The 11,883-nt window shown below is 51.2% G+C and overlaps 1 protein-coding gene across 2 annotated transcripts in view; it reads left to right on the top strand.

The window, feature by feature from the left end:
- Positions 1 to 4,837, top strand: part of FAM171A2 (family with sequence similarity 171 member A2) — a 39,247-nt gene extending 34,410 nt beyond the window's left edge. For both annotated transcript variants that reach the window (XM_053360490.1, XM_053360489.1), the window contains exon 8: positions 1,401 to 4,837. In XM_053360490.1, coding sequence (XP_053216465.1) covers positions 1,401 to 2,958 — 1,558 coding nt within the window. In that variant the 3' untranslated portion in view covers positions 2,959 to 4,837. The remainder of the gene's footprint in view (positions 1 to 1,400) is intronic.
- The last annotated feature ends 7,046 nt before the right edge of the window (positions 4,838 to 11,883 follow it).

Raw genomic sequence — 11,883 nt, forward strand, 5'->3', positions numbered from 1 at the left:
TGTACATATGTACATGCACACACACACACACACACACACACACACACACACACACACACTTATCCTTGGAATGCTTCAGAGGTCTTGGATCTGGGAGACCCGAGTTCAAGTCTACCGCTAACATAATCTGGCTCTGTTCCCCATCAGTAAAATTGGAGTTATAGAACCTTGCGCCCCAACATTATTATTCGCGGGAAGGAACCACACTTTGCAAATCGAAGCCCTCTTGCAAATGATCTGTTCTAGTAGGGCCCAGGCACGAGGAAAGGCAGCTGAGCTGAGGATTGCAGGAATAGTCCTAAGGAATTTGACAGCTGTTGCAAGCACTTTGTTGCAAAATGTCAGGCAGCCTCTGGCCGATTAGTCATGGCTCCATTCCTTTCCCCTCCCACTCTCCCAAGGTTCTGCTCCTTTGCTCTTTGTCACCCAGCCCTATGCCCTAGCGAACACTTCTGTGTAGTAAAAGAGGACAGCAGAACCAGAGAACAGGCATCCAGACACACATTGACCTGGGAATGGGGAAGAGGGAAATTTCAGCCAGAGGTACCAGCAAGCACCTTTCACTTTAGAAATTAAGTGCTTTGCATTACTACTGGTGGGTCTCAAACCCAGCTTGCTTGTGTCCCGGGGAAGAGGGTTCATTTCCTTCAGCCCCGAATGCCTTGACATTTAAAATTCTTTAACAGTCCATTCACTCTTTTACTTTTATAGAATTATACAGGCAGAAAGAGCTGAGAGATCATCTGGGAAATTCTCTTCTCACACCCCCACAGCACACAACCCTACGTCCAAAAGGCAGGAGCATCCAATTATTAGTATCTAAATTTGTATACTGCCCTTCATCTGAAGATCACAATGTGGTTCATTGCGAGGTTACAGGGAACCAGGCAGAGGGCCTTCTCAGAAGCTGCGCCTGCCCTGCCGAACACCCTCCCATCAGATGCCAAACAGATAAACAGCTATGCGATTTTTAAAAGACATCTGAAGGCAGCCCTGCTCAGGGAAGTTTTTAGAGTTTGATGTTGCCCTGTGCAAGGCACATGGCTCTCCCCTGAGCTAGAGCACTTCTGCTATGGCTACCTGTGAATTTATCTGCACCTACATTATCTTCTTCTTCCCCCCCTCCTCCTCCTCCTCCAGTGACAGTGTGGTGTAGTGGTTAAGAACGGTAGACTCATAATCTGGGGAACTGGGTTCGCGTCTCTGCTCCTCCACATGCAGCTGCTGGGTGACCTTGGGCTAGTCACACTTCTCTGAAGCCTCTCAGCCCCACTCACCTCACAGGGTGTTTGTTGTGGGGGAAGAAGGGAAAGGAGAATGTGAGCCGCTTTGAGACTCCTTTGGGTAGTAATAAAGCGGGATATCAAATCCAAACTCTTCTCCTTCTTCCCCCTTTCCAGGAGGCTGTGCCTGAAGCCACGTCAGCAACACAGAAAGCTCCAGCTCTCTGGGGCTCTGGATGCCTCCAAGAAAGACCAGGCCACCTCCATGTCCCAGATCAACCTCATCTGCACCAGCCACCTGGAGACGGCCTCTTCCAACGGGGACACGGACGTGCACACACCCATCCTCAAGTCGGCCTTCTCCTCCTCCCGGGAGTTCGAGAGCTCCCGGGAAGAGTTCTTCAAGCAGGTGTCCAACCAGAAAGCCCGCCACGCCAGCAAGGCCTCCATGGCGGACACTCTGAGCCAGCGGGGGGCCCTTAAGGACAGCTACGCTCAAGTGGCGGAGGGCTACTCCCTCAAGGCAGCCCGCTCCATGGATGTTCCTGGTGCCCTGGAGCCCCCTCTCCACGAGGATTACAAGCGCGGCTATTCCCACCAGCGCCCAGAGGACAAGAGCAAGCAGGCGCGCCACGACAGCAAGGGCTACTCGCAGGAGCCCCCGTCACCGCCGCCTCTCCCACCTCCCTTTGACCATTACGGGGGCCACAAAGGGGAGCCCAAGCCGCCCGAGTTCATGATGTCGCAGTCCGTGGACCACCTGGCCCGCCCCACCTCCCTGAGCCAGCCCGGCCAGCTCATCTTCTGCGGCTCCATCGACCACATGAAGGATTCCATGTACCGGAACGTGATGCCGACGCTGGTCATCCCGGCCCACTACATGCGCCTGGCTCCCTCGGACCAGCCTGCGGGGGGTTCCGAGAGCCAGCCGGACCTGGACCCGGGCGGCATGGGGATCCCTCACCAGTTCGTGTCCGGGGAGCAGCAGCAGAGGCAGCAGCAGCCCTTCCTGCAGCAGCAGCTGCAGCACCCGCAGTTCCAGCTGCAGCAGCACCCGGGGGAAGAGGCCGAGGGGAAGGGCTGGGGCCCCCACACACAGTCCGTCAGCGGCTCCGTCACCATCCCGGTGCTGCTGAATGAGTCCACCATGGCCCAGCTGAACGGGGAGCTGCAAGCCCTGACGGAGAAGAAGCTGCTAGAACTTGGTGTGAAACAGCACCCTCGCGCCTGGTTTGTGTCCCTGGACGGGCGGTCCTCCCAAGTCCGCCACTCGTACATCGACCTCCAGGGCAACGAGAGGAGCCGCAGCAACGACGCCAGCCTGGACTCCGGGGTGGACGTCAACGAGGCCAAGCCCCCCAAGAGGCTGAAGGAGGAGCGCTTGGCGCCGCCCGCTATGGGCCCCGCTTACTCCAAGCTGGTCTTCGCCGACGCCGACACGGAGCCCAGCAGCAGCGAGAGCCGCACCGCCATCTGCTCCCCCGAGGACAACTCCCTGACGCCCCTCCTGGACGAGAACGCCGACCACCGGGCGGCCACCATCCCCCGGCGCGGGCGCAGCCGCGGAAACAGCTCCCGCAGCAGCAACAGCAACAGCGAGCTGCGCCGCGACTCCATGACCAGCCCGGAGGACGACAGCAACGAGCCCTCAGAAGGGACGGACGACCAGGGGGACAAGAAGAGCCCCTGGCAGAAACGTGAAGAGCGCCCGCTCATGGTCTTCAACGTGAAGTAGCGGGCGGAGGTGTGTGGGCGAGGAGGCGGGCGGGGGGGTCGCTCTCGTTGCACAGTTGGGGGAGGGGAGCGGAGATCGCGCGGACCACAGAGGTCAGGCTTCCCGCACGCAATCTTGGCGCCACTTCCTGCCCTCTCCATCTCGTCAAATGCTTGGTGGAACAGGAGCCGCCCGGACTTTTGACAGGACAGACTGATGGCGCGAGAGGCGGCTTGCGGCCAAGCTGTACTCTGTGTTCTTTTTCCCAGCATGCCCCGCGACCACCCGATAATTTTGCCTTGCCCAAGGCAGGTTAAGAAGTGCTGCATCAACGGGCTGAGCGAGTTGGGCCTCTTATCCTTTTCCACCGACACCAGCCACTGTGAGCCAGGCAGCAACGTGGGGCACAGGAACTGCCGTGTGTGTGTGTGTGTGTGCCCACTTCTGGGACAAAGCAAGTTTCGCTGCTCTAAGAGACCTTCTGCCAAATCCCAGGAGGTGGACATGGCCTTGTTCTGTGTGGCTCCAGTTCCAAGAGCCCCTTATCGCCACCCAGCCTTGGCACGGCTAGAACTAGCAGTGGCTCCTTGCCCTGACATTATTGGGAGTGGAGGTGAACCGGAAGGCGTTACTGGGGCTCTTCATCCCCCCCTTTTCCTTGGGGGCGGGGTGGGCAAGTCGTACATTTCCTTAAAAAAAAATTGTCCTGTGGATTTTCCAAGCCGTAGCATGGTTTGGTTGGGAGGGGGGGTCGGTCAAGTGCCCAAAAGCTCTAGGCTGATGCCCATCATTGCCTGTCGTGCCTCAGTGCCCCCAACAACCTGGGCGACAGTACCACGGACAAGTGCGGTGGGTTTGGGGAGTGGGGGCACCCGTGTGGCAACTGTACATATGTGTGTGCATGCGTGTATGTCAGGGGGCGGGTGGGAGCCTGAGCCACGGCGTGCGTGTGGGTAAGCATGTCAGTGGTGGCCGACCTCGCTGCCAAACAAACTCCCTTGAGGAGTCACTTTTGTGCCCCCCATCTCCCCACCCCACCCCTTTGTGCCTGCAACTCCTTGGTCTCCTCCAAGTGCCTTCTGGCCCCAAACGTCTCCCCACCACCACCGCGTCCCCTCCCCACCCAGGCAGCTGTGAATGAAACCTTGGGTGTCCACAGAAGGGTACTGCAGACGGACCATCTGCTCAAATCTTCCTTTCACTCTAATCCCTCTTCTCTCCTGCCAGGGAGCGCTTGGGGATGGGGAGGGGCGGGGGGGGGAGCGCAGAAGGAAAAAGTCACCCTCGGCCTCTCTCGCAAGCCCAGCTGCCAACTGACTTAAGCCGTCAGCGGAGACAGCCTAGGCAGCTGCCCCATCCAGCAACATGGCAGCATCAGTGACCAATCTCCCAGATGAAAGGGCAGGACCAAATCGGGGTGTTTGTGTGTACCGATGGAGGGGTGTGTGTGTATGTGTGTGTGTGTCTTACATCGTCGATGGAGGGGAGTGTTTGTATCATGCTTTATATATTTGGAGGGGGGGATACGTAGCGTGTGCCTCCTCAGCAGCCCCCAGCAGCGCATCGGTGGAGGCCTCGTAGACCACTGAGGGGATACGGGATGGTTTTATTTGGGGAAGGGATAGAGGAACCACTAGCCTGAGGCTTTGTCAGCGAAACGGGGGGTGGGGGGAGCAAATGGGGAGGGGTGGGGTGGTTGGCTGCAAACCTAAAAGTGTCTTGTGGGGGGGGGAGCTTCTTTTGAAACCAATGAGTCGGGCCTGACCCCTTCTGAAGCGGTAGAGGGCCGCCGGAGAAGTCAACAGGTCAGAAACCATTTGGGAGGAGAGAGGGGAAAGGTTGTTGTTTCTGACGCACCTCAGCACCCACTGAAGAGAGTTAATAAAGCTTCACAATTCCAGCTGCAGACCCTGTCCTTCTGGAGCCCCTTCCCCACAACACCAGGGCTTGCTTGCCATGTCTTAGAAGCTGCTGAAACCCCTGGGGAGGAGTTTTTGGGGGGACAGGCGATGAGTCGCTCCATGGTCGAGATAGCGAGGCCCTTTACATACACTCAGAAATACTTTGTTCTCCGTTCACCTGTTCCAGGGCTGAGCCTTAGCAATGAAAACAGGTTCTGGGGCTGAGCCCTAGCTCAATGAAACCCTTCTCCCACCTGAGTCAGGCTTTTCAGTTTGACTGTTTCCCTGGAGGCGATTTCTACTTTTATCTTCTTTTATCTATGTTTGTAGGATTTCTCTCCTCCCACCCGCTTTTGCCGGTCCACCGCATTAGAGATAACTGTCACCTGTGGAACTCCCTGTTCCTTGATGTGGCTGTTGGCAAAGACTCTCCAGAGAGGGGACCAGCAGCCACCGGGAGCTGTTTTGCATGAGATGAAGATTTCTGCATGGAAGTCTGCATTGAAAACTGCAGAAATCCAATGTGTCATGCATATGTCTCTTTCCCAACTTGTGCACATTAATACCTTCCGTGTGTGGGGGGGGAATAATCTTCTGTGAATCAGCTCCACACCCCAGCTACTACTGTCTTTGACAATATCTATGAGTATTGGTGGAGCATCTTGGACTGGTGAGTAGCCCAGCCCAGCAGAAGAAAGCCAGCAGTGTTTTTTGCAGGCTGTAGGTGCTTAATGCACAGAGAATCCATTGAGCCATAACGGATTTCCCCGCCCTCCCCACTTTGTGGAACCCCCCCCCTTTTAAAAAACTTTTAGCCTCATGGCCAGTCAAAGAGCTGTTTCAAATGAGCATACATTGCTGCAAGTGCATTGCATATTTCAAGTGTCAACTGTCACAGTTTTCAAGGGGGTTGTGTCTGTTCCATCTCCTAGATCACGCCTTGCTCAGCCTGATCAGTACCAGCAAACCTGTCTCCAAGGTGGCTGGTCCTAAGCTACCGTTGCCATGCCGTTGAGGTATCTCTCAGATCAATGCACATCTTGTAGGAATGTAGCCCTATACAAAGATGGTGGCACTGTAGTCAAACCCACAGGAAGTTATATATAGTTAAATGCAGTGGCAGAGCCACACCCCACAAACTATCAGGACCCCCCAGAACCAGATACCTCTTACTCCTTCATGGTCCAGTGCTGTTTTCTACTACCTTTTTATAGTTGGAAATAAAAATACCTTGCACGTAAAGGGAGCTGGGTAAGTGAGGGTGGTCTCTGACACTGATGCATCTTTAACTGTGGGGAATGCCTTTGCTTTCTCTTGTGACTCTGAACTCTCTTGTTGAAAAACCTTTTTTGGAGTTTTTTTTTTAAAAAAAATTATTATTATTATATAAATATATTAAAAAGTTGGGCAAACTTGGCAAAACTGGAGACTCGGTGGCAGCTGCTGGTGAAACCTCATACTTGTTCTTTAGGATGGTATTAATATATAAACCCTCTGAATTTATCAAGGTTTCATTGCATGGTGGTTGTTTCCTTTCCTAGGCAGCAAATCCTTCCCCCACTAAGCTCGGCTGAGTCTAGAAGCGAGCTGGTTTAGACTTAATTCAAAAGCAGCCGCATACAAACGGGTGGGGGACGGGACAATGTGGATTTACTGATGGGCTTGCAAGACTCTGCTCTTACATTTTATATTGAGCTCCTTCCCTGTTGGCTGAGAGAACTTCACCTGTTGAATTTGCTGGGAGCTATGCAGCATTTTAGGGGACGCGAGTGGTCCACAGAGCCTAGGACTTGCCGATCAGAAGGTCGGCGGTTCGAATCCCCGTGACGGGGTGAGTTCCCGTTGCTTGGTCCCTGCTCCTGCCCACCTAGCAGTTCAAAAGCACATCAAAGTGCAAGTAGATAAATAGGTACCACTCCGGTGGGAAGGTAAACGGCGTTTCCGTGCGCTGCTCTGGTTTGCCAGAAGCGGCTTAGTCATGCTGGCCACATGACCCGGAAGCTGTCTGCGGACAAACGCCGGCTCCTCGGGCTATAGAGCGAGATGAGCGCTGCAACCCCAGAATCGGTCACGACTGGACCTAATGGTCAGGAGTCCCTTTACCTTTACGCAGCATTTTGGGGACCAAGCACCCACTGAGGGGGAAAAAGAATATGGCAACCTCATGTGGGATGTAAGTAGAAAGAAAGTGGGCACTGTTCAGTGTGGAAAAGTATAAATGTTTTGGCCTGTACAAGAGTGTTTTTTGTACTGCAGAATACAGTCTTTGCGAGCTACCATTTTATGAGAAGACTGGTGATAGCAAAAGTGGGTTGCGTCAGGCTCTCTCTTGGACTCCCTACCAAGCCATTTTTGCCTGAGCGGCTGTGAAGAAAGAGTGTGCTCAAGCATTTGGACCGCCTTTCCGTGCGTTGGGGAGGGAGGACAAAGGACCGTTCCCAATACAGCATGAGGGAAATGGAAAATTGGTTTGCCCAAGAGAGAGAAGATCAGAGGAACTGCAAGCAAGCTGGAAGCAAAGAAGCTGGATAAGGAAAAGAGTTTGCCCAGGGCTTGAGGCGGGACTAGGCCACAGGCCTTTGCTAAAGTAGTTGTATCATTCGGCAAGGGCAGCTGAGGTTTCCCTGTTTCAAAACAGCAAGCAGCCACATCTCTGGTCGCAGGGCTTGAACTCAAATGCTTGCAAATGCGACCACTGGAATGTTCTACCACCTCAGCATGCATGAATTCATGAAGCCACAATAGATGCAAAGGGAAATTCAGACCCCCACCCCACAGCAAACTGGTGCTGAGTGCTGACAGAAATCGGAGTCAATCACTGAAAAATGAGGCGGGTATCAATGGGCTTGGGAAAGGAACTTGGAGGTTTGCAAAAGAATGACAAACCTAAGGGAGCAGCAACAACAAGACCCTGCCCAAATGAGGACCGAGTAATGTCAGTAGCTATGAAATACTGAGAGGCAGTTTTTGGGGGTGGCCGGTGGGTGGAATAGCCTACTGACGAAGGAAATGGCTGGCCATTGGAAGTTGAGACTGCATTGCGCTTTTTTGTCCCTTCTGATAAACTCTGGTAGCCCCAATGCCTATGAGCTTGGCAAGAATTGAGCCATGCTCATTGAGCTGGTGGTCGCTGCTTAAAGGAACATCCTGGGTATACCAAATACCTAGTTTTTTTAAAAAAAAATTAAAGGGCCAGCAAAGGAAGCTGCTTTCTACCAAGTATCTAACTCTGCATTCCCAATGACGACTGACAACTGGCTCTTCCAAGGTTTTGGGCAATTCAATTCAGATGGCTTCAAAAGAGGATTAGACAGGTATGTGGAGGGCAAGATTATGGCTATATTCTGCCCCCCACTGTTGGAGGTGGTACACCACAAAATGCCCGTTGCTGGGATTCACAAGTGGGGAAGGGTGCTGTAGCACTGAGGTCCTGTTTGCTGGGACCCCAGAAGCATCTTAGCCACCATGAGAACACAATGATGGACCCACTGGCTTAATCCAGTAGGCTCTTAAGTTCTTGCCTGCCCTCTTGGAGTTGCCAGTGGTGGCTTCTAGGACCTACCAGTTGTTGAAGACAGCAGACATGGGGGTATGCCATGAAATTAGGTACCTCCCCTCCCTACGCAATATAGTGGGGTGTTTTGACAGGGCGAGAAGAGATGCTTTCTCATGCTGACTCCCCCAAAACCTTTCCTCCCATATTGCAACACAACAAGCCCCTGAGCATGAGCTCTTTATATAACACATGTAAGTTTACAGAGGATGGAAAAGAAAGCTTAAGGCAAACAAGAAGAACCTTTCCTCACAAGCCCTAAACTCCTCTTGTGAGGAGCTGGGGTCTGGGATGCAGTGCAACATTGAAATTCAAGCTAAATATTAAACAGACCCAGCTGATGTCGGATGGCAACTCCCGTCATCGCAGGTCCTGTTGTGTTTCTCAGGAAGGGAAGATGAGGATTTTGAGTCGTTGGCAGGTAAGGAGGCTGGTAGTTCTTCTGCTAGTCCACTTTTGGAACTTTAGCTGCACACTTGACGTTGCCCCATATGCCCTGGCTCCTGCTCCTCAAGCAGCCCCAGTTGCACCCCTGATCTGACACACACACACACACGGCATTCCAGGTTCTGCCTGCTGCATCTGATTGCTGGGAGATTATATTAATGCTGAGATTTTACTTGGTCAGTTTCTGGTTCCTGCAGACTTCCCCCAACCGCTGCCTTCCAGAGTGGAATTGAGAGATGTCCATAACAGTATATAGATATTATTATTATTATTATTATTATTATTATTATTATTATTATTATGCCCATCTGAGTGGGTTACTCCAGCCACTCTGGGCGGCTTCCAACAAATTAAGACATCAAACATTTAAAACTTCCATATACAGGGCTGCCTTCAGGAGTCTTGTGTAGTCAGATAGTTGTTTATTTCCTTGACATCTGATGGGAGAGCATTCCACAGGGCAGGCGTGACTACCAAAAAGGCCCTCTACCTAGTTCCCTGTAGCTTCACTTCTTGCAGTGAGGGAACCGCCAGAAGGCCCTCGGACCTGGACCTCAGTGTCCGGGCTGAACGATGAGGGTGGAAACGCTCCTTCAGGTATACTGGGTTGAGGCCGTTTAGGGCTTTAAAGGTCAGCACCAACCCTTGGAATTGTGCTTGGAAATGAGCCAATGTAGGTCTTTCAGGACCGGTGTTATATGGTCCCGGGGGCCGCTTCCAGTCACCCATCTGGCAGCCACATTCAGGATTAGCTGTAGTTTCTGAGTCACCTTCAAAGGTAGCCCCACGTAGAGCGCATTGCAGTAGTCCAAGCGGATTAAGGGTTTCAATGAGTTGTCACCAGTGTGTTTGCAAAAATTAAAAGGGGGGCGGGAGTACATAGTGGAGCTTCTAAAACTGGCCATATTTCATGTTGTGAAATACAGCAGAAAGGTTCTGCTTTCAACTGTGCAATTCCATCTGTGCTGTGGGGAACAATGTAAGAAGATTGACCTTTGATGTTACTGTAGGGAAACTTTTTTTTTTGGCCGGGTTAGCTGTGGCTTGAGATCCACACCTCTAATCTGCAACATTAACAGTGGATTACACTGTTGGACTATCATAAGCCACTGTCTCTCAACCAAAGGGTTGGCAGGTGGTGTGGGGGTGAGGGTGTGAGATACTACCTCAGGTTAAGAATGGCTTACAACAGCCCTGTAATGTTGTTCTCTGTTAATGCTGCAGATGGATTGTATGCCCTGCAGAATTTACACTGGCTGGACTTTTTTCTTAAATGAAGTTTGAAAACGGTTTAAAAAATGCCCACAAAATAAGACTGAAGTTAGAGAAAGCACCTCCTCCTCTCTCTACTGCTACATTTTGTTGTAGTGTGGACATCCTGGTAATTGACGGCAGCTGGAATTCTCTGTTGATTTCTCTGGGTAGCTCTCACTGCCATCCCTGTGGAGATTTAAAAAAGGCTTATAAATGAAAACATGGGAATTATCTACCCAGACATTGAGATGTGCTATGGTGCTCTAGAGACCTGGTACCCCCAGCCAGCAGGCTAAGCACATTGGGGAGCTGGGCCGATGGAAGTATAGCTCATTTATTGCTCATTCCCTAATTATACAATCATAAAACACAGCATGCAAAGAGTCATTAAAAGGGGGGAATCACCCACAAAATGCACTCTCAAAATGGGCATGAAAGCTGCTCTGAGCTGTTCAGAAATGACATTGACTCAGAACCCCTTTACAGCATTTCCCCTTTTAAAATTATTTGCAAAGTAAACTGCAATCTCTTCGTCCTCTAACTGCACCCACTTAAAGTTGCATAAAACACCAAGCTTCACAAAGGCACAGAACTGCTTGCAATAATAGCCAGATCTGTAGGGGTAAAGAGCCTAAACTAAGCAAAAGGGAAATTCAGATAGAACTCTCTCATCCACGCCTTTCTAATTTTTAACATTACCCCGTAGATTTCACTGTTTAGTCATTTTAGGGCTAAACCCTCAGGTGGAATGGAAGGGTACTAATTCCTAACATAATAATTAAAAAATGCATTACAGTCTGGGACTGGGGCGGTTTACTGATACTCTTTCTGCCCTTCTCAAAATAAAAATAAGCTATATCCAACTCAGCTAAGCTGAGACTCCATGAGATGGATTGCTCCACCATAGTACATTGCAATAAAATACAAATCCCCTCCGCGTAGAACATTAGCAGGGGTCAGGGAGAAGGCGGCTGCTAGCCCAGAATACCATCGATAACTCTTGTTAAGGGTGCAGGTTTATGTGAAAAACCTCTATATGTAACGGGAACACGCTGCTGATATAGCCCGATTACAGGAATTTGAGTGAAGCAGCGTCTTCACGCGCCCTCTAGAGGCCCTGCAGTTGCGCGCTCACCTATTGACTTTAAATGGCGACTTCAGAAGTTCTTTGTTAGAAGCGAGGAAAAGAACAGGAAAAGAGAGCAAAAAAATTAGTTTGCCCCCCCAAACCTGCCAGGAATATATTTAAAGATCTGCGGAGCAGCTGAACCCCAGGGATTCCAATGCTCGCTTGAAAATTGAATTAGGGAATTGCCTAATAATTGTCCAAAGGGTGTTTCATTAATCTGGATTCTTGCGCGAGGACCCAAAAGCTCTTCCCTACAAGTAATACTTTTGAAACGGCGGCTTATTCAGTCAGCACTGTATTACAGAAGCGAAACATAACTTACAAAAATAATACGTAGCATACTTGCCAATGCCAAGCAGCTGGTTATAACGCCTGTGCATGATAGAACATGAATTACACCACTGGTAACAATGTACTGCAAACAGCATGTAGGATTAAACAGACCCTTAGGAAGACTTAGTGAGGCCCAATCTTTTTATGATCCTAATAAACTTTATGATCCTAAAGCCTAATTTACACGTGTTTCACGGCAGTAACGCTGCCGTTGTGCATATGCCATACAGACATCAACAACTAGATGGGAAAGCAGAGCAGCAATCGGCACGCTCTCAGAGGCACTCTTTCTTGGTTACCACTTCCGGGGCTGAGCCCCGGCGTGGTAA

Source organism: Podarcis raffonei, chromosome 13, assembly GCF_027172205.1.
Source record: "Podarcis raffonei isolate rPodRaf1 chromosome 13, rPodRaf1.pri, whole genome shotgun sequence".
Lineage (NCBI taxonomy): Eukaryota > Metazoa > Chordata > Lepidosauria > Squamata > Lacertidae > Podarcis > Podarcis raffonei.